Below are 27,595 nucleotides of genomic sequence, written 5' to 3' on the forward strand. Positions count from 1 at the left end.
TTCCACCTTAGACGTGACAAATATCCTGTAAGTGAGAACAAAATTTAATTAAAAGCCAATTTTAAAACGCAACAATTAACTGAATATCCACAGCCCGAAATTCAAGCTTTTATTTTCAAACATAATCTTCTCTTCACACACATTGTTTTCATCCCATCAAAGCAAGTTAATGTTTTTAAAATCAGGGTCTGATGGGGCGCTGGAAGGGACCAGCATGTTCAGGTGGTGCTAAAAGCAGTTAGCTTATCAGAGAAGCTAGCATCTCGATGCTAACCATGTAGCAGCAGCACAGATGCTAGGCTAACGCCAGCGTCATTTCTACAGAAGCTCCTGAAACTCTGGGAAGCTGAACTTTACTCCAGTCTGAAGGTTGAAGAATCGAAATAACAGATTAATAACTAAATATTTTTGTTGTTGAGCTAAAATGTTTATTTATTTAATAATTTGGCAGCAAAATGGCCTTTGAATTGAAAATGAGGTTATTGTTTGATTGAAATGTGATTAATTAATTACAGTGAACTCAAACATGGCCACCGATTCCCACCTCCGGTTGTCAGTAACAGTTCCCGTCCTGCAGCAGGAAGGAGGCGACGACCAGCAGCTTCCCTCAGAGGATCCGGTCAAACCTTCAGTTCTGCTCTGATGGGATCAGATTTACCTAAACCAGGGAGTCCAAAGGGTGGTCCGGGGGCCAGAAGTGGTCCATGAAGTCTCTTCATTCGGCCTCCGACCAAAAGTAAAAATTTGGCCAACAAAACTGAAAACTGACGACCCAATAAAATATGACAACAGTCTGAAACTCTTATTATATTGTGGATATTTAATGACTTAAAGATTTTATAAAAAAAATATTGATGAGCAGGAAAAGCTAAAACAAAAATATATATATGTAAACAACAGTAAACTAATTTTTAGGTCCATACTAAGAATTTTTTTTAAAAATAAAATCAACAGAATAAAGTTGAAATATAAAAGAGTTGCTGACTGACCTCAACTTTCAACTTCTTGAAATAAACATTTTTTCTTACTGTGGCTCTAAAACTGTAATGTTTGTATTTTTAATGCGTTTTGTAGTTTAAATTTTCTGTTTTTAATGTTAAATATTGTAAAATCTGAGCACTGATGTGGTTTTAATGAGTGATGACCAGCAGTTGGAGCCGATCTGCGGCTCCTGGATCGTCCAGCAGGAAAATCCTCCCTCCATGTGAGCTCCTGCTTTTCTTCCTCGTCCCTCAGCAGCTCCTCGGTTTGTTTTCCTTCTAACTGCTGCTAATTAAAACTATCACTGCTGTAATCTCATTACATGAAACCCGACCCGGCCCGTCAGAACCCGGAGGAAAACGTCCTGAAACGGGTCGGTGTGTGACGCTTTGTTTGGGCTGCGGCTCCAGATCCGGTTCTCACAGGGAAAAGCGGCCATGATGGATGTCCCGACGCGCCGCCGTGTTTGTTCTGGGGATTTTTCTGGAATCCTCGCAGGAATAATCTGCGGATTGAGACGGGAAAGAGGAGAAATGCAGACGGAGGGAGGGAGGCGCCGCGGCCCAGAAGGATCCGGATTAAATACAAACTGCAATAATCCTTAACATCTATTTAAAATTTCTAAAAATTAATATTGCATCTTTTTATGCATATTATATTTTTCATTATTTATTTTTTTACTAATTTTTGCTGCGTTGATGTGAATTCCTGACTGAGATTTTTTTTTTATTTATTTTTTTAACTTTTATACATTTTTAAATCCAAAAAAAAGAAAAAGAAAACTCCTTCTGCATTTTTTTGTACCATTAATTGAAAATGCAGTTAAAAAAGTTGAATCTGTTTTCATGTCAAGAAAATCACTGAATTTCCAAATAAACATGAAATATTTAACCTGGATAAAACAAATAATTTTCATTTGTTTATGTAAAATATGCATTATTCTGGTTTTCTTCTTACAAACCTTCAGATTTTAATCCTTAAAGAGTTAAAATATATCTTCTTATATAGAGAGATTTTTTTATAAATGTACATTTGTTAATAAAGATGTTCATTTTAATAATTCTTTTATAAACTTTAAAAAACATTTTTGTGTCCAAAATAAAATAAATGTAAATATTAAACTTAATAAATTGCTGCTTTCTGAGTTTTAAATAAACGTTAATAAATTTGGCATTTTTATGGTTAAAATGGCAACAATTTCTGTCACGAATGAGGAGGAAACATTTTTAAAATGGTTAAAATACACAACAAACAAACATTATTTATAATCCAGAAAATAACTTTTTTACTTCAGAGAGACTCGAGTGAAAATATTTTAAATAGAAATTATAATAAAACAGTTTGGTGGATTTAGTTTCATCTTTTAAACTTCTGTTTTTAAGATGGAAACATTTATGAAACATGAACCTTTTATTTTAGTTTTTCTTTTTCTGTGGATCTTTATAGTGAAAATATTGGAAATAAAATAAAAGAAGGAAAAAAGTCGGAGAACGTTTCAGATCAGAGTGAAAAGTGGATCTCAGTTTTATTTCCAACAGATCAAAGTTATTTTGATTTATGATGTTTGTTAAAAAACAAACCAAAAGAGGGAAACTCATGCAGAGATCGGATCAGCGCCGACAGGAAGCAGAACCTGAACTCAACCCGGATCTTTGGTTCATATTAAACATGGAAAGTTTTAGAAATCACAGGATGTTTGATTTTTCAAACTGACTTCAGATCCTCTGGATCCAAACAGGAAGTGGATCTGATGAGTCATATAAAACCTGTACACACCCAGCATCGGCTCAGTCTGCGCCGTGAAAACAGAGATGCTTCACTCAGGAGGGAGGAGTTCCTCAGGGCTCAGAGTCCGATTTAAATCAGCCGGGTTCTGAAGAGGGAATCCGTCCAGTCGGGCAGATCCCTCATTTTAGACTTTTATTCTGAAATGTCCAGAATCATCGATGATTAGTCGTCACTTTGTCGGTTCCCCGTCCTCAGTGAAACATCCCTTTGTGCTGATTTTCGGTGTTTCTTTGGATCGGAGCCGATTTAAAGCTTTTTAACTCTCAGGCACAACGACCTTTAACCTCCAGAGCTTCAACACAAACCGGATCTTCATCATTATTTACACGTCTGAGGCTTTTGGTGCATCAATAAACTCTCTGAGAGAAGAAGGAAGGTGAGTTTTTAAACATTCAGAGTCGAGTTTCCTTCAGAGGAGATTTAGAAAACAGGAAACAGGAAACAGGAAGTAGAAACTTGTGAAATGTGAAGATGATTGAAGTCATGCTTCATATTAACTGGGATCATTTCTATAAGAAATCCCTCTGTACATTTATCAACATTAGAGCTGCAGATATTAACTTAACGTTTCAAAATAAAAAGTGCTTGCAGCACCACATGAGCAGGAAGATAAATAGAATTTGTTTCTCTCTGTTCTCTGGGTTTGGGCCGTAAACGGGTCGCTGAGCCTCTCTGTCCGTCACCTGGAGGTAAAACTGCAGGACGACAATCGGAAGGTTTTCTTTGGAACAAAGCATGTCGGGATTCCCAGCAGCCTCCAGTAAATATCCGTGTCCAGAACGCTGACCGGTCGGATCTTTGGTTTGGTGGAGTCGAGGTTTTCACTCCGTTTCTCTGAACCCGGTTCTGGTTCTGCTCGAGTCCGGCAGCAGAAACAGAGCAGAGGATCGGCTGACTTCTGCCGTCATTTTAGATTTCTGTAAACAGGATGAACGCCGCAGCGAGGAGGGCAGACGTCTGGACGAGTCAGAGTCTGAGGTGAGGACATGTCGGCTTACTGTGGACGGATGGATGGACGGTGAGGCGGCGGGCAGCCAGAGGTCAGAGGTTAATCCACCTCGATGGACTCGGTGCTGTCGTTGACCGGTTTGCACTCGTTGGGGAGTCGCTGGTGGCGGCTGAGCTGCGTCGCCTGCGTGAAGCTGCGGTCGCAACGCTCACACCTGGTGGACAAACGGACACAAAGAGGACAGGAACTACAGCAAAACTTTAACTTCCAAACGTCGTATTTTAAATAAAAATCACTGATGTAAACTAAACAAGTTAATAAAATCATCTAGAAGAGCAGAAATAAAACATTCAGCTTTAATATGAGGAGAGAAAAAAAACATAAAAGTCAATTAGAAACTTTAAAGGTTTTTAATTAATTAATCAGAATTAATCAGTTTGTTGATCCAGAATCACTGAAGATCAATCAGAGTAAAAAAACTGGAAAACTATTTAAAAATAAATCTGACAAAACCTGAAGGAACCGACTGATAAAGATCGAATGAGGGGTTTTCAGTGAAAATACAAAATTATTACTGGTTGTCATGGAAACAGAGAAAAACACTAAATATATTCAACTCAGTTTAAAAATACTTTATTTATCCTAAAGAAAATCTAAAAGTCACTTCTATCATCCAAACATTATCAAAGAGTCGCTATGGAAGGAAGATTCTCCTGTAGCAGTCTGTATCGCAACGAATCGTAAGAGGCCTCTGACTGGAGGCTGTTAGCATGCTAGCAGTTTGACATCAGTTACAGATGTTGGACTGGGGGATCCGATGGATAAAGAAACGGGTTGAACTTCCTCAGCGTCCAGAACCAGACAGGATTCAACTCAAAAGATCAAAAGGTCATGAACTAAGGTCAACAAAACGATCCAATCAGAACCAGCAGAGCTGCTGCATCAGATCCAAACATCTGATGTCTGACAGAAAACTGCTGCTGGATTCATCCAAAACTGAAAGTTGGATTTTTCTCAGAGCAGCAGATGCTAACACCAGATGCTAATGACGTTACCCAAAAGGTCAAAGGTCACAGAGTGATGGGAGAACAGAGCAGAAAGAGAAGACAGGCAGATGTCACACCTGATGTCATCACAGGATTTTCTCTGATCGAGCAAAAACTAAAAACCAGCAAAAAGCTGAAAACTGAATAAAAGGATGAAAGATTAAAAAGTTTGTTTTTTAGGAGGATCTGCTAAACTGCAGAGATACAACCTTTAGTTTTGCTAATACACACCAACACACACCAACACACACACACCTCCAGGTTAACTCTAATGTCCAGCGACAGAACAAAGAGTGTGTGAGGCTCAGCGGAGCAGCAACTGTAATTGTTGCCCTGATCTTCACAACCTGACCGACAAATTACACTCACACTCCACCTGTCAATAATCTATCTAGTGGGCTGTGGAGGGCATTCCCGTCTCACACACTTTAACACACTCTGACACACACACACACACACACACACACACTTGCAGATAAATCCCGGCCTGATAAGGCAGCATCACTGTCACTTTCAATAGCAGCAGAGAAGAGAAAGAGCTTTTAGTCTGAGCAGAGGAGGGAGCATTTAAATGGATATCAAGGTGTGTGTGTGTGTGTGTGTGTGTGTGTGTGTGTGTGTGTGGAGGGGTTCAAAGAGAACGCTGAGCAGAAATATTGGACGTAACGGAGCAGAAACAGGACTAACATGCTGTTAGATGGACAGGAGGAAGAGGAGGAGGAAGTGATGAAGAGCTTCAGGAAAAATCAAATGTTTGATTCAAGTTTCAGTTACAGCTTAGAAACATCCGTCTGTCTGTCTAAAGACTAAAACCGGACTTTATTTTCTGTTTGTTGCTGTTTTCCTTCACATGGGTTTGTTTTCCAACTGGACTGAAACAAAGATGGAGGAAACAAAGATGGAGGAAACAAAGATGGAGGAAACAAAGATGGAGGAAACAAAGATGGAGGAAACAAAGATGGAGGAAACGGCTCACTTCGCTGTGCTGCTCAGCTACGGTGGCCTGTGAAGTCCAGAAAGACTCTGGTTTCATGTGGTTGGTTCAGATTGAGGCTCATCTGTATTCACACCAGAACCGGACCGAGACCAGCTCAGAAATGGGTCCGGAGTGGAGAAAAGGTCCAGACTGTGGTGTGAACACGCCGTCAAGGATCCAGGTTTTCACTTCCACTGTTTTCATAATTCATAAATAATCAGTTCATCTGTTTATCACTTTCTCTGCCTGACAGGTTAAACTTTTGGACCCAGGTTGTTTTGGACCCAGGTTGTTTTGGACCCAGGTTGTTTTGGACCCAGGTTCTGTGGTTTCTGGCGCCGTGTGCAGAACGTATCGACTACATTAATTAAGGTTAAATAAAGTAGACTTGAGGGTTTAAACGACGTCGGGTTCTGAACTCGCCTTCAGCTGTTTGTTGCTGCACTTATTGGTCTGATTTTATCACCGTCTGTCGCTGCTGCTTTGATCCAGCAGGACCAACATGAAGACGGTTCTGCAGAACAAAGCGGCTCCGTCTGCAGCCTATCGACCGGCTGGAGAAATAATGTTGAGACGTTTGTGCTGACAGGCTGACAGAAGAGGCTGTAATCAGGTTCCCTTAAGGATCAGTGGAGTTTAAGATCTCCTCTTATCTTAATCTGCGCCGTGCAGCAGGTAGAAAATGAGACAAACCGCTTCTGATTGTGTTCATTTACAGCCTGATGGAAACAGGAGAGAACTGAACCTCTGCAGCACAGAGGCAGAAATTCAGGTTTTACCCTCAGAATCCATAAAACTGCCAGGATCTCTACCAGAACCCAACGGGTCCATTTAACTAACAATATGAATGGAAAACAAGTTTTTCCTTCTGGTGGTAAATCAGGTCAGTTCAGTTTCCTAACCTGCTGATTTGATTAAATGTGTTTAATGAAACTTTAAATGTGAGGAAATGAAACATGTTTTGGACCATAAAACTGTTTCATTGTGTGAACAATGTGTTGATTTGGTGGGTCTCACTTTAAATAGAGCCTGTATGTTGGGATGAAGGCTGTGATTTTATTCCTCCAGGTTCTGCTGTGTTCACACCAGTCCTGTTCAGTCCACTTTAGTCCAATAAGTTCTTTAGTTGATGTGTGAACGTTAATCGGACTCAGGTCTGGGTTCTGTTGAAATGAACTCTAGTTCAGTTTCAGTGCTTATGTGAACACCAAACGATTGCAAATGCAGGAAGTGGACTACAGCGCAGTGCATTCTGGGTAAATACAACCAAGTCAAACGAGCTAGCTTAGCGCTAACAGGAGTATTTTTATTTTTTTACCAAAGACTAGAGAGAAATCCTATAACAGCTGAACTCTGACGCTACTCGCTTTTCATTTACATTTAGTGAAGAATAAAATGCTCTCAGAGTCTTCAGAGGTTTTTGTGTGGTTTCCTTCAGTGGTTCTTGGTGCAGCGCCCTCTCAGGCCAGGAGGGGAACAGGTTGCTGAAAGGGTTTGTATTGTTTGTGAAAGAGAATCACAGCAGCTGGAAGTTTTAGTCCCAACTGAACCGTCAGACAGGAAAACATCCAACTCTCTGGTGGTGAAAAGATGCTGAGGAAGAAATGTCTGTAAGAAATCTAACATTATGTTGAAGTGAATGAAAACAGGATCGTCTCCTTCAGTGATCTCTGAGGATCATTTTAAAGTCTGAATCTGGAGCAGAAAGTCAGAAACCAGCAGTCAGGATGTAAAAGCGTCTTCTCAGAGCGTCTGCCTCCGTAGGAAGATAAAGTCCAGCGTTTTCCTCCTGACAAAGTGACAGTGGCAGCTTTAATCTGTCCGCTGCTCCGTCTGAAAGGCGATAACTCTGCAGGCCATCGATCCGGTAAGGATTTGTGACGACCGTCGGTGATTGTCTTTGTCCTGGCCGCGTCTTCAGAGACTCTGAAGTGCTGATGAACAGGTTCGGCTCATTAGGAACGCCGATCTGCTTTCAGTCGCTCCACTTTTCACTCCCTGATCTTTTGTTCCTCCTCGAACTTCCTCCGACATTCATTTCATCCGTCGCCCTCATGCTCTTCACGTCAATGACAGAATGGCATCGCTAATTGCTTTTTAAGAAAGTTAATTGTTTTCCACAGATCTCCCCTCTGCTTCAGTCTTTAATCCGGTTCTCTTTAACTCTTCTGGCTCTCGCTCCCCCTACATGTCGACCTCTGTGTCCACTGGGGGAATCCTGCTCGTCTTCCTCGGCTGATTGGATGACAGCCGGCAGCAGAGAGCTTCTCCTTCTGCTCGTTTCCATCTTCATTGAGAGGAAAATATGGAAATGAGGCAGATTAGGAAAGGAAAGATTTATTACAACGTGGCTAACAGCTGAGGTTGAGCTGCGCTCACAGCAGGTTTTCATGCTCAGTTCCCACTTTTGTTTTCTGAAATCTGACTTTTTTTTTTTTGCATGGACGTTCGTCCTGCTAGTGAAATGCGATGCGATCAGATTTCTGCATGAACGACTGCAGAGCAACGTCACACAGCAATAACCGGAACGGATCTCAGAGTTTTTAAATCCCTGGAGAAACAGAAACATCTGAGGATCTCAGCTGCTGCAGTGGATTTATTCAACGTACCTGTGGAGAATTAGTTTTCTTCAATATGCATTTTCATGCTTTTCATGTTTACAGTTGCAGAAATTCAGTTTTGTGAGAGATAATCCTGAATTTAAATTTATTTTAATAAAGATCCAACCAAAGACAAACATCAGATTTTTCAACTTTTAATACGGTTAAATGAGGTGGAATAAATTTGTCTCTGTGTACGGCAGTAACAACGGAGGGAGCCGCCTGTGGACGGGTTCTACTGTGATTCGGATCCGACAGCATCGACACCAGATCAGGAGCCTCTGGAGACACGATGCGTTTCAACAGCTGCTGCTCCATTTATTGTGTTTCCACAATATGAATTTCAGAAATCAATTTGCTTAAAGGAAAAACGACGAGTTTTTAAAAACCCACATTTTTCAATAACAAGTCAGAGTTTGGTGGTTTTTCAGCCGTTTTTCACAAACACGTTTAGCATCAAGCCAGTTTGGATCTCAGTGATTTCCAGATATAAAACATTCAGGATGTTTTTCCTCCTGATGGTCCGTCAGGCTCGGTTCTACTGGAACCAAAACTTCACCATCTGCTGTGGTTCTTTCTCTGCTGTGAGTCGAACCAACCTGTTCCCCTCCTGGCCTGTGGGGGCGCTGCGCCGAGCGCAGTGCAGGAAACGGGTTTAGCGGAGAGCGAGGCGTGGCGGTACTCACTGTTACTTACTTGAACGGCTTCTCTCCGGTGTGGGTCCGGATGTGGTTGTTGAGGGTGGTGGCGCCGGCGAAGGCGCGGCCGCAGTATCCGCACTTAAAGGGCCGGTCGCTGGAGTGCGTCACCACGTGGTTCCTCAGCTCCGACGGCTGCGAGAAGGACTGGGAGCAGTGGCCACACTGGTACGGCCTGGAGGGGCGAGGAGACGTTTTAAAACAACCAGGAAGGTTTTCAGCAGCTGAACAGAACCGAGAACTTCAATTAATACTTTTATTTTAATTTCTCATCTAATACTTGTTTCTGAAAGCAAGTAATTCAATGTTTTCCTAAGAGAAACAAGGAAAACTTTGATCTGTTTGATCATTTGTTTTATTTCACAAGAAGTAAAAATAGTGAACTTTAAATAAATTCATTTTTTAATGTTTCCTTATTGATTATTCTTAGTTGTATTTTATGAATGAATCATTTGTACAGATCCTGCAACATTCGTTTTCATTTCAACGTATTGATTAAATTAGTCAGATCAATAGAAAACGCTGCAAAAATCAATCAGAAGAAGAAGAACTGAACCAAACCAGGAAATGATGTAAAAACTACAAAACGAAGAGCAAAGACGTAACAACACTGAGAAACAAAGATGGCCTCCATCCGCACGGGGCAGGGCAAGTCGGACTCCGCTCCGGTTGCCATGGCAGCGTGACCCTCATCCACCCGGCAGGCCGATCCTGACCGGACCATTTATCACGGAGAGAGGAGCCACAGATAGAGACGGAACCAGAGCAGAACAAGAGATAGCTGTAGAAATGACTGGGTGTGTGTGTGTGTGTGTGTGTGTGGGTGTGTGTGTGTGTGTGTGTGTGTCTGCACAGGTGAATTAACAGGACATTTCGCCTGTATACACGCAACACTAACGGGACATTTTGAATTAGTGGGACAGTGCCGATGTCCTCATAATTCTTGCAACATAAAAATGATTGGAGGGGGTTTGAATGGATGCCAAAGGGTTAAATTCCAAAAATCAGGCAAAGTCCCAATAATTCACAATTACATGACATTTGTGTATAACCTGTGTATCGATTTTGCGCCCCCGGTGGTAACTTTAGGTACTGCACTTGCTCATGAATAATTCACACATGTGTATATTTTTAGACATGCCGATTGGCCAGCATATGGGAGTCCCTGTAATGAAGGTTTTTGCGAGGAAAATGTGTGTTAAATAACAATTCTTCTAAAAATATGCTATTTTATTGAATGAAAATCTGGCTAAATTAAAACAGTGATCATTTCAGATGTACTAAATCAGTAGCTGGCTGTTGGGTGATTCATTTCAATAAAGTTAATCTTTAACCTATGGTTTTATAGTATACTGAAGGAGATAAGAGGATTAATAATATTGTGACTAAAATGTCAGTGGCCTAATGATATGATATTACTGACCATAACATATTTTTGGATTGTAAATTAAATATTGAATGATTCAAAGATAGCTGTTAATAAATATTGGGAGATTGAAAGATAATTATCACATGCAAATGTAATAGTTTAGGTGTAGAGACAAACCTTACTCAACTAAATCCTAACCTACAGTGATGCAACTCACTGGATGTTGCAGATTTAATGAGAAAATATTAATTTTTCTAAAAAGAGACTTAGACTTGTAAGAGGTTATGTAAACATCTCTGAATAACACCATTATATCCATATATACAGTGAATCTGGAAAATATTCACAATGCTTCATTTTTTCCATGTTTGGCTATGTTATAACGTTTTTCCAAATTGTATTAATCCCTATCCTCAAGATTCATAAAACAAATGTCCTATTATGACACAATGTGTGAAAAAGTGTGCAATTTTTGCAAACTAACTAAAAACAGAATAACTTAGAAATTACATTTACATACATAAGTATTCACAGCCTTTATTATGAAGCTCAAAATAGAGCTATTTTCACTGATAATTGCAGAGATTAAGTTCTACAACTTAAATAGAGTCCACCTGTAATAAATTCTGTTGATTTGATTAGATCTGGAAAAGCACACACCTGTCTTTATAAAGTTGCAAAATGGACAATGGATATCATGGATATGCAAACACCAAGCATGAAATAAAATATGTTGTCTGTAGACCTCAGAGACAGCATTGTTTTGAGGCAAAAATCTGGGGAAGAATATAAAAAATTCTGCTGCTTTGAAGGCCCCAATGAGCTCAGTAGCCTTCTTCATTCATAAATGGAATCAGTTTGGAATCACTAGGACTCTCTATTGACCTAGTTGGTTGTCTAAATTGAGTGAACAGGAGAGAAGGGCCTTAGTGAGGAAGGTAACCAAGTACCCTATGGTTACTCCAATGTTCCTCTTTTGAGAGAGAAGAACCAAGAATCCGACCGCTGGCTACAGAAGCTGGCTCTTGGGAGCCAGCGGAACATCACCTCTCTGGTGGGGAAGAAGCCTGAGCAGGTGTGGGAGGTTGAGAGGTTCCATCTGGAAATAGTCAGTCTCACCTTGACCCATGGCTCAGGTTCTGGAACCAGTCTCCTTGAGAGGGGTTGGACATTCCTTCTCTCTGGAGTTGCCCCCAGAGACAGACGTTTGGCCGGAGTGGTCATACTTGTTCCCCCCCATCTCAGTGCTTACACATTGAGCTTCATACCGGGGAGCGAGAGGGTAGCCTCCCTCTGCTTAGAAGTGGGGTGATGGGATCTGATGGTTGTTTGTGCATGTGCACCAAACAGCAGTTAAGATTACCCACCCTTTTTGGAGTCCTTTGAGTGTTACTGGAGAGTGTACCTCCTGGGGACTCCCTTGTTCTGCTTGGAGACTTCAATGCTCACATGGGCAATAACAGTGAGACCTGGAGGGGCACGGTAGGAAGAAATGGATCTCCTGATCTGAACCTGAGTGGTGTTCTGTTGTTGGACTTCTGTGCTCATCATCAGTCATCAATGACTATAGACCTGTTGCCCTGATATGCCATATCATGAAGATCCTGGAAAGACTCCTGTTGGCCAACTTGAATAAGCTGACAAGCACATATCAGGACCCCCTGCAGTTTGCTTATTGCCATGGAGTTGGAATTGATGAAGCCATCATACACCTGCTTCATCAAACCCACTGTCATCTGGACAAAGGCAGCACTTTGAGGATCATGTTCTTTGATTTCTCCAGTGCATTTAACACAATTCAACCTGATCTGCTCTGTGAGAAGCAGATCAGAAGACACAGATGGAGGCCTCAACAGTCAACTGGATCTATGACTACCTCACAAACAGACCACAGTTTGTGAGACTGAAGGACTGTGTGTCTAACCAGGTGGTCAGCAACACAGACGCTCCACAGGGAGCTCACCATTCCATTTCACTCTGTACACGCCATGCTTCCAGCATAAGTCTGACTTCTGTCACCTATGAAAGACCCAATGAGATCAAGATATACACCACAGGTCACTAATAGGTGGACCCTGGTCTGCATCTAGACTAAAATTATGTCTCATGCGGACCCAAAACTGATACCAAAACAATAATTACAACCTAAAATCTTGTTGAGCACTGTCTGATTTAATGGTGCAGATTTTACCGTCTAAGCCAGTGTTTCTCAACCCTGATCCTCACAGCCCCCCTGTCCTGCATGTTTTAGGTATTTCCCTTCTGCCACACACCTGAATTGTATCTCTGGGTGATTAACAGGCTTCTGCAGTGCTTGATGGTCATGCAATCATTTGAATCATCTGTTCTGGAATAGAGGCACATCTAAAACATGCAGAGTAGGGGGGCGTGAGGACCAGGGTTGAGAAACACTGATCTAAGCAGATTTATCCCTGCAGGAACATTCTGTAAGGACTGATCCCCTGGCTCCAAAGGGCTACTGTCCTCAGCTTTCCTAGCTCTGAGGACAGTAGACCTGCAAATCTTAATTATGTTTGGTTCCACACACAACCGTGAGCCAGCTTTCTCTACAATTAATATTATAGAAACCAAATATTGTTCCTGGCTCACCAATGAGCACATCCACACATGCATGAGACTGGTTCTGACATCATTCAAGCACAGGTTAAAATTATGGCATGACAAGCACGTGCTCACTTCTGTTACTGAAAGCAAAAGTCATAAGTGATCTAAGTCTAAAAATGTTCAGTTATTAAATCTGTTCATTTTTAAATAGTTTAAGTCCAGCTGGTAAACAAAAAACATAAATCAAGCTTTCTTCAATTTGTTTTTTTCTGAGGTCAGTCATTTGTGAACATGCAGTTTTCTTGTTTTACTTAGGTTCTTCTTTTGACTTGACATCCTACTTTTACTCAGTGAATGAGAGAACATCAAAAATCATAAATCAAACATACATGTTCAGCTCCCTGTTTCATGACAATAAATATTGTCAAAAAGTACTTGAATAAGACTGAATTCATTTAATTTGAAAAGCAAATCAAGGCATGCAGATGCTGAAACAACTACCTTGCTACTAAGATTTAAGTAATAAATATATATATATATTTGTATATATATATATATATATATATATATATATATATATATATATATATATATATATATATATATATATATATATATATATTATTTTTCTTCATATACTATATAACTTTGGTCACTATGGAAATAACACCTGTAATAATTTTGGAAATCACTATCATGAAGGTCCCAGGTAGTGGATAAATAATTAATCTATCACAAAACCTAGTGAATGATTTGTTCATCAAAGATCACCAAATTGGAGAAAGGAAAAGGGGTGGAGCCTTAACCCCTCCCCACCTGCCATTTTCCTCCCAAGACTGATGTTGTGCTCTCTGCGAGGAATGTACAATTATACTGCACTGCAACTCGGATGGATGTGGAGAAGTATGTAGGTAAGTCTTTGTTCAAGTGATTGGAACATAAGCAAGGTTGGCAAAGTTTTACTGATATTTGCAATGTGACTGACATGTATTTTCATGCAGCACTTCCTAATTAGGACACCGCTAATGAGCAAAAGCTAGCTTGTGTTGAGAACAAGAGACCACTTAGAACAAGGTTTAAACACTCCAGGTGTTAAATGGAATGGCCATTTAAAAACAGGAATTAGAATGTTACATTTGTGTTAAAACTGACTCGATGTCAACTAGAAACAAAAACAACAACATGAGCTAATGGCTGCTCACTTCAGTTATGATGTTAGCATGTGCAGCTAACCTTGTCTACTGTTTTATATTTTCGTTTTAGAAATGTTCAAGAATAGTTTCATTATAGAATACAGTGATTCACAGTGCATACCTCATAATCCATATCTCTTTTGCAATTTATGGTGCAGTTAATGTAAAAATAAATAAATATTAACAGAAGTTTTTTCATAAGAAAGTTTAAATACCCAGATCATTCAACAGTTTCACATGGTGTGATTTTAAGTTTTTTTGATGTTTCCCTTCTTAACTAGTGCTTTCTAAATATTTTGTAGATGTTATTGTTGGTTAAGTTAAACAAATATGAAAATATAAAACATCAGCTGCAACAGAGGTTAAGAGAAGTGCAGTCCTATGTTAATTTCCATGACTGTGATAAGAACACAATGCAGAAAAAAAGAGCAATGAATAAGTGCATTTATTCAGGAAGGAACATCAGACATCGAATAGTGTGAAGTTGTTCCCTATTCAGTCCCTTTTTTTATTAAATCAAAGAGGAGCTTTGTTATGCTTATTGTCAACCGTGGTACTAAGGACCCACTGCCTTGTATATTTTCCTGCAACTTTTAGATATCTCTCTTTTTCAGCATACCTGTCTCCAATATAAGCACAGTACAGGTTGATTACATGCTAGTGAGAATATTTCACCATGTAATCTAAGAATATAGGACAAGTTGCACATCTAAAAGTTACAGGACTTTGGCCCTTGAGGAATGCAGTTTGAGAACACTGTCTTAAGCATTTCCTTATTGTGGCACAGCTGATCTGAGTGAGTTACATCCACTGTGCTGAAACAGTGGTATACTGAGGAGGTAATACAATCATTTGATTTGGTTTTGGTGGAACAAAACCCAAAGGGCAGTGGGCCCTGATACCAGTAGACAGTGTAAACAACTGGAATAACTTCTTAACAGTGTAAGTTACTGCTTGCTGCTCTGACTTAGAAAGAATATATGAACAAATTGTACAGGAGTGCCTAGTTTAATCATAATTTAATTTTGCAAATGGTCATTGTGGTTGTTTAGCTGCTGTTCTGTTTAAAACTTGATGATGATAATATACCCATAGATTTTCTCAGTCTATTATTAAAGCATATGTTATTTTTATTTTCTCTTGATCACCATAGACTTTTTTTCTCTAGATGCACACAACAATGAGGCCACAGAGATTAAGAATAAATCCAAAGGATGAAGCAGCTCATTTTGTGAGTCTGAGTCAGGACAAAGATGGTTTTTCTGTACAATACATAAACTCTTTTAAGGGTAAGTTGACAAGCCGTAGTTTTTAAATGAGATTTTTGTCACTGTGGGCTGACAATGACATTTCATATGGTCTAACAGGTCGAGGAGTATTTAGTACATGCCACTTTCAGACAGGAGCTTTCTTATTGGAATATCGAGGCGATGTCATAAACAGCAAAGAGTATGAAAATCGGGTAAAAATCTATCATGATGCCATGAAGGTCTTCATGTTTGAGTTTCGTCATAATGGGAAAAAGTTGTGGTATGTAAATTTTAAAAATAACTTAAAGCAATTATAAAAATTAAGTTTTAATTGTTGAAATATTTAATGCCTTCTATTACTAGTTTTTAAAAACTTGAAATTATCCCAGAATTATATGGACAATGTTTTATATCCCGTCATCCTTGGCCATTTAGATTTTTCTTCTTCTTTCAGTGTTGATGCAGCGAGAGAGGATGGGTCTTTGGGAAGACTGGTTAATGACGACCATTTGATCCCTAACAGCAAAATGAAGACAATAACAGTGAATGGAAAACCTCATCTCTGTCTCTTTGCAATTAAGGACATAAATCCAGGGGAAGAGATTACCTATAACTATGGAAACGCTGAATGGCCATGGAGAGTGAAGGTAAATAACTAGAATTTCTGAAAGCTATTTGACAGTCAATAACATTTTACCAAAATGCAATCCATTGTATTTTGGTAAAAATACCAAAATGCAATCCATTGTATTTTGGTAAAAATACCAAAATATAACAGAATACAGAGTCTGTTTGCGGTCTACTCCAAAGGTGTCTGCTCGACACAGTCCCAGCAATGGTTATTCCTAACAAAGCACAGCATTCCTAAAACTGTGTATAGATAACCCGAAGAGTAATATTGTTTTCTATCACTAGGACCTTGCTTAAAATTCTTAGGCCAATTGGCTTACCTAGTATTGCCTTAGCTCTATATACAATGTTACTGTATCTTGCAATTAATGTTAAATGAATCTTAATGACTCGTTTGCTGTCTTCTCCACAGGTTTCTGCTCACCCTGACAAAACTGTAGGTGAGGAACCGATGGGATCACTATCCTCGTCTCTTGAACCACAGGTGAACGGCTATCCGACTTGGAAATCTTTGTAATTTTTCTGACATGTATTTTAGTGGACATGGGTTTTTGAGAGCGTAGACACAGTCCCAGCAATGCTTGTTCCTGTCAGGGGACAGCATTATGAGGACTGTGTGTAGATGACCCGAACAGTAATATTGTTGGCAATCACTCGGACCTTGCTAAAAATACTATTGCCAAACAACATGCCTAGTTTTACCATAGCTCTTTATACAGTGTTACTCTATAGTGTTCTAACTTGAAGTCAATATTAAATGAATCTTAATGACTCGTTTGCTGTCTTCTCCACAGGTTTCTGCTCACCCTGACAAAACTGTAGGTGAAGAACCGATGGGATCATTATCCTCGTCTCTTGAACCACAGGTGAACAGCTATCTGACTTGAAACTCTTTGTAATTTGTTTGACAGGTATTTTAGTGGACATGGGTTTTTGAGAGCGTAGACACAGTCCCAGCAATGCTTGTTCCTGTCAGGGGACAGCATTATGAGGACTGTGTGTTGATGACCCGAAGAGTAATATTGTTGGCAATCACTCGGACCTTGCTAAAAATACTATTGCCAAACAACTTGCCTAGTTTTACCATAGCTCTTTATACAGTGTTACTCTATAGTGTTCTAACTTGAAGTCAATATTAAATGAATCTTAATGACTCGTTTGCTGTCTTCTCCACAGGTTTCTGCTCACCCTGACAAAACTGTAGGTGAAGAACCGATGGGATCATTATCCTCGTCTCTTGAACCACAGGTGAACGGCTGTCCGACTTGGAAATCTTTGTAATTTTTCTGACATGTATTTTAGTGGACATGGGTTTTTGAGAGCGTAGACACAGTCCCAGCAATGCTTGTTCCTGTCAGGGGACAGCATTATGAGGACTGTGTGTAGATGACCCGAACAGTAATATTGTTGGCAATCACTCGGACCTTGCTAAAAATACTATTGCCAAACAACATGCCTAGTTTTACCATAGCTCTTTATACAGTGTTACTCTATAGTGTTCTAACTTGAAGTCAATATTAAATGAATCTTAATGACTCGTTTGCTGTCTTCTCCACAGGTTTCTGCTCACCCTGACAAAACTGTAGGTGAAGAACCGATGGGATCACTATCCTCGTCTCTTGAACCACAGGTGAACGGCTATCCGACTTGGAAATCTTTGTAATTTTTCTGACATGTATTTTAGTGGACATGGGTTTTGAGGCGTAGACACAGTCCCAGCAATGCTTGTTCCTGTCAGGGGACAGCATTATGAGGACTGTGTGTAGATGACCGAACAGTAATATTGTTGGCAATCACTCGGACCTTGCTAAAAATACTATTGCCAAACAACTGCCTAGTTTTACCATAGCTCTTTATACAGTGTTACTCTATAGTGTTCTAACTTGAAGTCAATATTAAATGAATCTTAATGACTCTTTGCTGTCTTCTCCACAGGTTTCTGCTCACCCTGACAAACTGTAGGTGAAGAACCGATGGGATCACTATCCTCGTCTCTTGAACCACAGGTGAACGGCTAGTCTGACTTGGAAATCTTTGTAATTTTTCTGACATGTATTTTAGTGGACATGGGTTTTTGAGAGCGTAGACACAGTCCCAGCAATGCTTGTTCCTGTCAGGGGACAGCATTATGAGGACTGTGTGTTGATGACACGAAGAGTAATATTGTTGGCAATCACTCAACCTTGCTAAAAATACTATTGCCAAACAACTTGCCTAGTTTTACCATAGCTCTTTATACAGTGTTACTCTATAGTGTTCTAACTTGAAGTCAATATTAAATGAATCTTAATGACTCGTTTGCTGTCTTCTCCACAGGTTTCTGCTCACCCTGACAACACTGTACGTGAGGAACCGATGGGATCACTATGCTCGTCTCTTGAACCACAGGTGAACAGTTGTCCGACTTGGAAATCTTTGTAATTTTTCTGACAGGTATTTTAGTGGCCATGGGTTATTGAGAGCGTAGACACAGTCCCAGCAATGCTTGTTCCTGTCAGGGGACAGCATTATGAGGACTGTGTGTTGATGACACGAAGAGTAATATTGTTGGCAATCACTCAACCTTGCTAAAAATACTATTGCCAAACAACTTGCCTAGTTTTACCATAGCTCTTTATACAGTGTTACTCTATAGTGTTCTAACTTGAAGTCAATATTAAATGAATCTTAATGACTCGTTTGCTGTCTTCTCCACAGGTTTCTGCTCACCTTGACAACACTGTAGGTGAAGAACCGATGGGATCACTATCCTCGTCTCTTGAACCACAGGTGAACGGCTGTCTGACTTGGAAATCTTTGTAATTTTTGTGACATGTATTTTATTGGACATGGGTTTTTGAGAGTGTAGACACAGTCCCAGCAATGCTTGTTCCTGTCAGGGGACAGCATTATGAGGACTGTGTGTAGATGACCCGAAGAGTAATATTGTTGGCAATCACTTGGACCTTGCTAAAAATACTATTGCCAAACAACTTACCTAGTTTTACCATAGCTCTTTACACAGTGTTACTCTATAGTGTTCTAACTTGAAGTCAATATTAAATGAATCTTAATGACTCGTTTGCTGTCTTCTCCACAGGTTTCTGCTCACCCTGACAAAACTGTAGGTGAAGAACCGATGGGATCACTATCCTCGTCTCTTGAACCACAGGTGAACGCTGTCTGACTTGGAAATCTTTGTAATTTTTCTGACATGTATTTTAGTGGACATGGGTGTTTGAGAGTGTAGACACAGTCCCAGCAATGCTTGTTCCTGTCAGGGGACAGCATTATGAGGACTGTGTGTAGATGACCCGAAGAGTAATATTGTTGGCAATCACTCGGACCTTGCTAAAAATACTATTGCCAAACAACATGCCTAGTTTTACCATAGCTCTTCATACAGTGTTACTCTATAGTGTTCTAACTTGAAGTCAATATTAAATGAATCTCAATGACTCGTTTGCTGTCTTCTCCACAGGTTTCTGCTCACCCTGACAACACTGTAGGTGAGGAACCGATGGGATCACTATCCTCGTCTCTTGAACCACAGGTGAACAGCTATCTGACTTGAAACTCTTTGTAATTTGTTTGACAGGTATTTTAGTGGACATGGGTTTTTGAGAGCGTAGACACAGTCCCAGCAATGCTTGTTCCTGTCAGGGGACAGCATTATGAGGACTGTGTGTTGATGACCCGAAGAGTAATATTGTTGGCAATCACTCGGACCTTGCTAAAAATACTATTGCCAAACAACTTGCCTAGTTTTACCATAGCTCTTTATACAGTGTTACTCTATAGTGTTCTAACTTGAAGTCAATATTAAATGAATCTTAATGACTCGTTTGCTGTCTTCTCCACAGGTTTCTGCTCACCCTGACAACACTGTACGTGAGGAACCGATGGGATCATTATGCTCGTCTCTTGAACCACAGGTGAACAGTTATCCGACTTGGAAATCTTTGTAATTTTTCTGACAGGTATTTTAGTGGCCATGGGTTATTGAGAGCGTAGACACAGTCCCAGCAATGCTTGTTCCTGTCAGGGGACAGCATTATGAGGACTGTGTGTTGATGACACGAAGAGTAATATTGTTGGCAATCACTCAACCTTGCTAAAAATACTATTGCCAAACAACTTGCCTAGTTTTACCATAGCTCTTTATACAGTGTTACTCTATAGTGTTCTAACTTGAAGTCAATATTAAATGAATCTTAATGACTCGTTTGCTGTCTTCTCCACAGGTTTCTGCTCACCCTGACAAAACTGTAGGTGAAGAACCGATGGGATCACTATCCTCGTCTCTTGAACCACAGGTGAACGGCTGTCTGACTTGGAAATCTTTGTAATTTTTCTGACATGTATTTTAGTGGACATGGGTTTTTGAGAGTGTAGACACAGTCCCAGCAATGCTTGTTCCTGTCAGGGGACAGCATTATGAGGACTGTGTGTAGATGACCCGAAGAGTAATATTGTTGGCAATCACTCGGACCTTGCTAAAAATACTATTGCCAAACAACTTGCCTAGTTTTACCATAGCTCTTTATACAGTGTTACTCTATAGTGTTCTAACTTGAAGTCAATATTAAATGAATCTTAATGACTCGTTTGCTGTCTTCTCCACAGGTTTCTGCTCACCCTGACAAAACTGTAGGTGAAGAACCGATGGGATCACTATCCTCGTCTCTTGAACCACAGGTGAATGGCTGTCCGACTTGGAAATCTTTGTAATTTTTCTGACATGTATTTTAGTGGACATGGGTTATTGAGAGTAGACACAGTCCCAGCAATGCTTGTTCCTGTCAGGGGACAGCATTATGAGGACTGTGTGTTGATGACCGAAGAGTAATATTGTTGGAAATCACTCGGACGTTGCTTAAAATACTATTGCCAAACAACTTGCCTAGTTTTACCATAGCTCTTTATACAGTGTTACTCTATAGTGTTCTAACTTGAAGTCAATATTAAATGAATCTTAATGACTCGTTTGCTGTCTTCTCCACAGGTTTCTGCTCACCCTGACAAAACTGTAGGTGAAGAACCGATGGAATCACTATCCTCGTCTCTTGAACCACAGGTGAACGGCTGTCTGACTTGGAAATCTTTGTAATTTTTCTGACATGTATTTTAGTGGACATGGGTTTTTGAGAGCGTAGACACAGTCCCAGCAATGCTTGTTCCTGTCAGGGGACAGCATTATGAGGACTGTGTGTAGATGACCCGAACAGTAATATTGTTGGCAATCACTCGGACGTTGCTTTAAATACTATTGCCAAACAACTTGCCTAGTTTTACCATAGCTCTTTATACAGTGTTACTCTGTAGTGTTCTAACTTGAAGTCAATATTAAATGAATCTTAATGACTCGTTTGCTGTCTTCTCCACAGGTTTCTGCTCACCCTGACAACACTGTAGGTGAGGAACCGATGGGATCACTATGCTCGTCTCTTGGACCACAGGTGAACAGCTATCTGACTTGAAACTCTTTATAATTTGTTTGACAGGTATATTAGTGGACATGGGTTTTTGAGAGTGTGGACACAGTCCCAGCAATGCTTGTTCCTGTCAGGGGACAGCATTATGAGGACTGTGTGTCGATAACCCGTAGTGTATTGTTCTTGGGAGCCTGCTTTAATTTTCTTTCTCCACCTTTTCTTGGCAATTTGTCTAGCTTTCCATAGCTTTTTACACAATGTTACCAAAGTTAGGGAACAAGATTCCCAGAACTGCATAGTTTGTGTTTGTACATGCCTGGAAGTTGCCTACAAAATTATCACTGAATGCTTTCAGTGATTTTTTATAAATGAAATGCATCTCTCAATATTCAGTTTCTGAAATTAAAAACCCTTTTACATCAGAATTGCACTCTTACTTTTTTAGTGATGCAATGTTTTTTCTCCAGAAATGCAACCATGTTGTACTGCGCTCATCATTTTCAAGCATTGAAAAATGCACACATTGCTTGGGACCTTTTGTTGCCCTCAAGTGGAATGGTCTGAAATGTAAAGGCGAGTTTTCCTTGTGTGGTTATTACTCCTTTAGTATTTTCAAAGTGGATTAGGATTGGATTTCTTAATGACACTTAAAGTTTAACATCTATAGATCTTGTTATTCAGATGTATTGGATGATCAAAAATGTCATGTTTGTGATTAGTTTTACCTATTGAAATCATAGATGTTATCTCTACTACTTGTGACAATATCTAAATTATGACTTGTTATACAAACTTACTGTTTAATAAATACGACCATAAAACCCTTAACTTTACTCACAACCTCTTTTTCCAGACTGTTCTTCAATATGGCACAACATCTGCTATGAAAAGATCCAGAGGACTGATTTTTCACCATCTTCATGGGTAGGTGTCTTTAGTTCTCCTTTTGGTACTTTTTAAAAGAGCAATACTTGAACAATCTCTTTCTTTTTAAGGTTTCTGACGAATCATCTTCAGCTGATGATCTTTCAGACAAAGAATACATACCTGACTCTGTCAGTTACTCAGAAAGTTCAGTGGAACTCTCAATAGATGATTCAAATCATTTCAAAAGGACTATTCTTGATCCTTGTTTCAGTGCATCTTTGCCAGACTGTCAAAAGAGTGATGGTGCAGAGAATGACTTGGCTGAAGGTCTTATTTCTGAAAGTGAAGACCGTGCCAAAAAGGTTGTTCAGAAACAGATGAAAAGGTCTTCTAAAAATAAAAAAACTGTTGACGTTCAAACTGAAGGGAGACCTGTGGAGCCACTCACCAGATCTGAAGCTGTTGAAAGCATCCAGTCTACAAGTATATCATCATCAAGAGATAAAAAAAACTACTGCTTTGTTTGTGGCAAGCCCCAGTCTAAGATTGCTCGACACTTAAAAGTCCATGAGAAGACAAATGCTGAAGTCGCTCAAGCTTTGGCACAACCAAAAGCCTCAAAACTGCGGAAAAAAATACTAGGACAGTTCTTGAAATAAGGGGAACTCTACTCACAATAAAGAGGTTTACAAAAGTGGCAGTGGACTGCTAAAAATCAAACGTAAACCCAAGCTGAAGTATAACATAAACCAGTATGTTCACTGCATGTTTTGCCAGGGATTGTACCTTCGGAATCACCTTTGGCGGCATGCTAAATGTAAATCCAAACCAAGAACAACTGATGAGACAGGACCAAAAAGGGTTTTGAGCTTGGCCTTAATGGTGGATTCTGGACTATGTCAACAAATATCCCAAGGTGTTTTTAAGCTCCTAACAGTGATGAAAGATGATGAAGTGTCTGCTGCAGTGCGAAGTGACTTTTACATTCTACAGCTTGCACAATCATTTTTCAATAAACATGGTCAAGATCCCTCCAAGCATGAATATATTCGACAAAAAATTCGTGAAGTTGGAAGGCTTCTGCTAATCCTCCGAATGAGTTTTCTATATACAACATTGAAGATGCTGTCAGGCCCTCAAACTTCCATGTACTTGTTCAAGCAGTCAAGAGAGTATCTGGCTTTGATGAAGACAGTCATTCATATAAAACTCCTAGCCTTGCTCTGAAATTAGGACACTCGTTGCACAAGATCAGTGACCTTATATGCTGCACAGCTTTAGTATCAGGGAATGATGAGCTTAAAAGTCATGTCAGGCTTTCAAAACACTTTATTTATCAAAGTGGTCAGAACTTGTCTCTCACACAGCTTTAACAACCTTGAGTGACAAGCGCTTTAACAAGCCTTCCACGCTTCCTTTCACTGAGGATGTTCAGCATCTTCACCAGCATTTGGAAAAGGTTGCAAATTTAGCATCTGACACTTTGAAAAGTGATCCGTCACCACAAGCCTATAGGGAACTGTGCAGAACTACATTGGCAAAAATCATTTTGTTCAACCGAAGACGAGGTGGAGAGGTTTCTAAAATGCAGCTGTCTTCCTTTCTAGAGAGGGACACCACTCCCTTGCATAAAGATGTTGCAGTTGGTCTTACAGAGTTTGAACGACAACTTTGTGCCCATTTCAGCAGGGTAGAAATAAAGGGGAAAAGGGGCCGAAAAGTTGCTGTGCTTTTATCACCAGACATGGTTGAAGCCATCATCCAGCTCATTAGCAGAAGAAGGGAGTGTGGAGTGCCAGACAAAAACACCTTTCTTTTTGCTAGACCCAACTGTCTAACCCCTTACAGAGGACAAGACTGTCTGAGGGTTTATGCAAATGACAGTGGTGCCCAAAACCCTGAACTTTTAAGATCAACACAACTTCGCAAGCATGTTGCAACATTGTCCCAAGTGTTAAACCTGCGAAATCACGAACTGGACCAAGTTGCAGACTTTCTGGGACATGATATACGTGTTCATAGAGAGTATTACAGGCTACCAGAGGCTACGACTCAACTGGCAAAAATTTCTAAATTGCTTCTGGCAATGGAAAGGGGGACTTTGGCAAATCTGCAAGGCAAAACACTGGAGGAGATTGAAATTGAAGGTACTTTTCAAAATTCTATGTACTTGTTTGGATTAGCATTTTTATTTGTTACTGAACTGGTTTTAATTTTTCTTTTTTAGATGAGTTGGAACTGACTGACACTGAAAGTGGACAAAGTGAGGTTGATTGTGACCCATCCCCACTTGTAAATGATACTCAATGCTCTACAAATCAAGAATCTAATGAATCTTCTGGTGGTATGAATATCAATCGTCATGCCTGATGCAATATTACATGTTTTTAAAATTAGACATTCAGGTGTGTTCTGTTTACTTATCCAATTACAGATGGTTTAGGAGAAGAGACATCACAAGGTACCTTGTTTTTCTTTAAATTTTGGTTACTCATTGCTAGAAGATTTTGCCATTTCTTAAGGTTTTTCTTTACCCTCCTTGACAGCATTGTTGAAGTGTTTATGCTATATTCTAGGGAGAACATCCTCTATGCCATCTGCTGAGAAGCCTTCAGGCACAGCAAAAGATATGACTACCTTAACAACCCTCACCCCACCTCACGGTTAATAATTTAGTTTCAATAACTTAACATAGTAATCATTGCACAATATAATAATGTAATATATATATATATATATATATATATATATATATATATATATATATATATAATTTTTAATTTTGGCTAAAGGTTAGGTTTCTGTGCAGTTAGTCTTATGACTAATATAGCAGACAACTTGTTTTGTATCTCTAATTTGACAGGATGCAGAAAACCTCAATCTCCTGTTGAATTACCTGGGACCTCTTCTGGTATGACTTATTTCAATTAACCTTTCATTGGACATTTAGTAACTGATTTTTAATGTTGTATCTTTTATTTTGTTAACCTGAAGTATTACTAATGTATTGTAGGAAAGGGAACGGAGATTATTGCACCACCAACTGAAAAACCCCCAGAACCACAAGATGGTATGACTGTCTTCCTATTCATGGTGGCTCTTTACTTAGTGGTATGGTTTAGAGATACTGTTTTAAGGCTCATCATAACATATTACAAGAATTGAGTATTATCCTGAGCTTTAAAAAGCCCAGTAAGAAACATGCAGAGAAGGGGTTGGGACTGTGCAATTTTTTTAAAATAAGGCTGAAACAATCTTACAAAGTTAGTTGCTGATTATGATCAAGTAATAAACTGCTTAAAACCAGAATGGACAGGACAGAATATGAATGATAAGCATGACCTGGTTCTATAACGACAGGTCATAAAGCTTGCAGTGTAGTATAAAATGAAGCTTTGAGTGATAGTTTATATTAGACGTGCCAGGGCTGTAGCTTCATGATTTCTAAGTGTAATAAATGCAGTGTATCACAACTTGCTAATGAATTTAATAATTTTAAAAAATTGGAGAAAATAATTTTAGTGGATACATATTTGATTCATGTGGTGACTAAATGCACGTTGAGAAATCTAATTGTCAAAGGGTTGTCTTCAATAAACACAATAAACAGAACAGGAATGTAAAACTTTATCACAAGCATACTTTTATAGCAGACTCCTACATATGATTTTTATTTTAAAAAGTAAAATTGTCTCTCTTGTTTGTAGATTATCCTGAAAAGGACCATCCTCAGAGAAATCAAAAACGGCCCTGGTCTCCTACAGAAATTGCAGCGGTGTTGAAACATTTTCAGAAACACATTGACACTGGGAAGCTGGCAAGTTTTGTTGAAATTCAACAGTGTCAACAGGCAGAACATCCTGCTTTAATAAATCGCTCACTTCGGAACATAAGAGACTTTGTTAGAAATCGTGGTGTGTCCAAAAAGAAAAAAGAAAAAGCTAAAAAGTCAGATAAATCTTGAGCCAAGATGCTCTAAACAAAACCTTAAGAACTTTCAAGCATGCTTTTGTTTAAAAAAATAAAAACCCAGAAATTCAACTCTTAGGTGAGTATAAACGGCTCATTATATTAGAGATTATGTGCTGTTAAAAGTAACATTTAAAGGAGAAGGTGTTTTGTTTTTAAGCTTCACCTTTTTTTGGTTTTGTTTGCTTGTTTATTTTTGGAGTTGTTTTCTATAATGTGCTCTGATTTCTAAGTTGGTCCAAGATTGATGTGTGAATAGACTCAACAAAACTTGAACTCTTAATCATTTTCAAAGTAATTCAGAAGATTGATTTCCAGGTTGTTGAAAAAGGCAAAAATTGTTCTAGTAAGTCTGTCTAGTAGCCTGTGTTTTGGTTTGCTCCCAAAAATAAAAATTGCAAAAGACAATGTCGTTTGTTTATTCCATAATACGTTTTAATTTGTATAGGTCTAAACACTACCCTATTGGTAATGAACTAGCACTATGTTGCTGACCATATTTCTATTTGATTATTATTTTTTTCATATTTGGACTCAGATTTTTGTAGTCCATTCCTGTGTTCATGATAAATGAACACTACCATTATTGCAGGGTGTGGATTAAATACCATTTGATGCTCATTTGGGTACTTTAATATATTTTGGGGACATTCTTTGAAGTCTTATTTTAAATGTCCTTGCAATTCTCATTGGTACTTATAATGTATTGTTATGTCAGGGGTGTGGCCTATCTATCTAATTACCAATGTCCTGTTAATGTTGCATAAAGTCAGGTCATTATATTTAGATTTGTGTAGCATGTAAACACAATTTTAACTGAGATCTTTGTTGAGTGGCTCATTAAAGATTTTTTGAGACATTCAGCCGGTCTGTAGAGCAAGTGGAAAGGGGTGCTCCCATAATTCACCACTGTGACTGGTTTGGAAAAATTGTCCTTACAATTCACCGGGACCTGTATAGGTGTGTGTGTGTGTGTGTGTGTGTGTGTGCAGCCCAAATGGGACTAAAGCAGATTGAACCAAAGAACCAAACAGCGGCTACATGAGTCCTAATAGAGTCCTGCTGTAAAACCTGTAAAAACAGATTAATCTGATTCTTTCTCATAATTTAATAATCTGGATCAGTTTAATAATCTGGATCAGTTTAATAATCTGGATCAGTTTCCTTTGGAGGGAGAACCGGGGAGATGGGAACTGAGTCAGAGGAGAAAATCTTTTGACCGATAAACAGCTGAAACCTGCAGAGACGGGAAACAAGGAGGAAATCCAGTTTTCCAGCAGCTGCAGGAGGTTTCAGAAAC

At 39.4% G+C, this 27,595-nt stretch overlaps 2 protein-coding genes across 5 annotated transcripts in view; one reads left to right on the forward strand and one right to left on the reverse strand.

The window, feature by feature from the left end:
* Positions 1-2,475: 2,475 nt before the first annotated feature.
* Positions 2,476-27,595, reverse strand: part of prdm6 (PR domain containing 6) — a 94,124-nt gene continuing 69,004 nt past the window's right edge. The window contains exons 8-9 of one of the 2 annotated variants that reach the window (XM_044112171.1): positions 9,037-9,213; positions 2,476-3,932 (exon numbers count right to left, since the gene is read on the reverse strand). In XM_044112171.1, the coding sequence (XP_043968106.1) occupies positions 3,818-3,932; positions 9,037-9,213 (292 nt within the window). In that variant the 3' untranslated portion in view covers positions 2,476-3,817. Of the gene's footprint in view, positions 3,933-9,026; positions 9,214-27,595 lie in introns of both variants that reach the window. The other variant, XM_044112172.1, reaches the window with a different exon arrangement.
* On the forward strand, positions 13,628-26,266 carry LOC122828540 (cell wall protein DAN4-like). 3 transcript variants are annotated; one of them, XM_044112169.1, is made up of 23 exons: positions 13,628-13,883; positions 15,334-15,454; positions 15,533-15,695; positions 15,870-16,062; positions 16,458-16,529; positions 18,362-18,433; positions 18,743-18,814; positions 19,125-19,196; positions 19,506-19,577; positions 19,888-19,959; positions 20,269-20,340; positions 20,651-20,722; positions 21,030-21,101; positions 21,412-21,483; positions 21,927-22,032; positions 22,313-22,383; positions 22,455-24,473; positions 24,554-24,670; positions 24,761-24,787; positions 24,903-24,989; positions 25,190-25,237; positions 25,340-25,396; positions 26,034-26,266. In XM_044112169.1, exons 2-17 carry the CDS (start codon positions 15,334-15,336, stop codon positions 22,983-22,985), a joined length of 1,905 nt encoding a protein of 634 aa, XP_043968104.1. In that variant the 5' UTR covers positions 13,628-13,883; the 3' UTR covers positions 22,986-24,473; positions 24,554-24,670; positions 24,761-24,787; positions 24,903-24,989; positions 25,190-25,237; positions 25,340-25,396; positions 26,034-26,266. The 3 variants fall into 3 exon arrangements, with proteins under 3 accessions (XP_043968104.1, XP_043968103.1, XP_043968105.1); XM_044112168.1 differs by having other exon boundaries at positions 13,628-15,454; XM_044112170.1 differs by lacking the exons at positions 13,628-13,883; positions 15,334-15,454; positions 15,533-15,695; positions 15,870-16,062; positions 16,458-16,529 and adding an exon at positions 18,009-18,051.

This window comes from Gambusia affinis, linkage group LG03, assembly GCF_019740435.1.
Source record: "Gambusia affinis linkage group LG03, SWU_Gaff_1.0, whole genome shotgun sequence".
Taxonomy (NCBI): Eukaryota; Metazoa; Chordata; class Actinopteri; order Cyprinodontiformes; family Poeciliidae; genus Gambusia; species Gambusia affinis.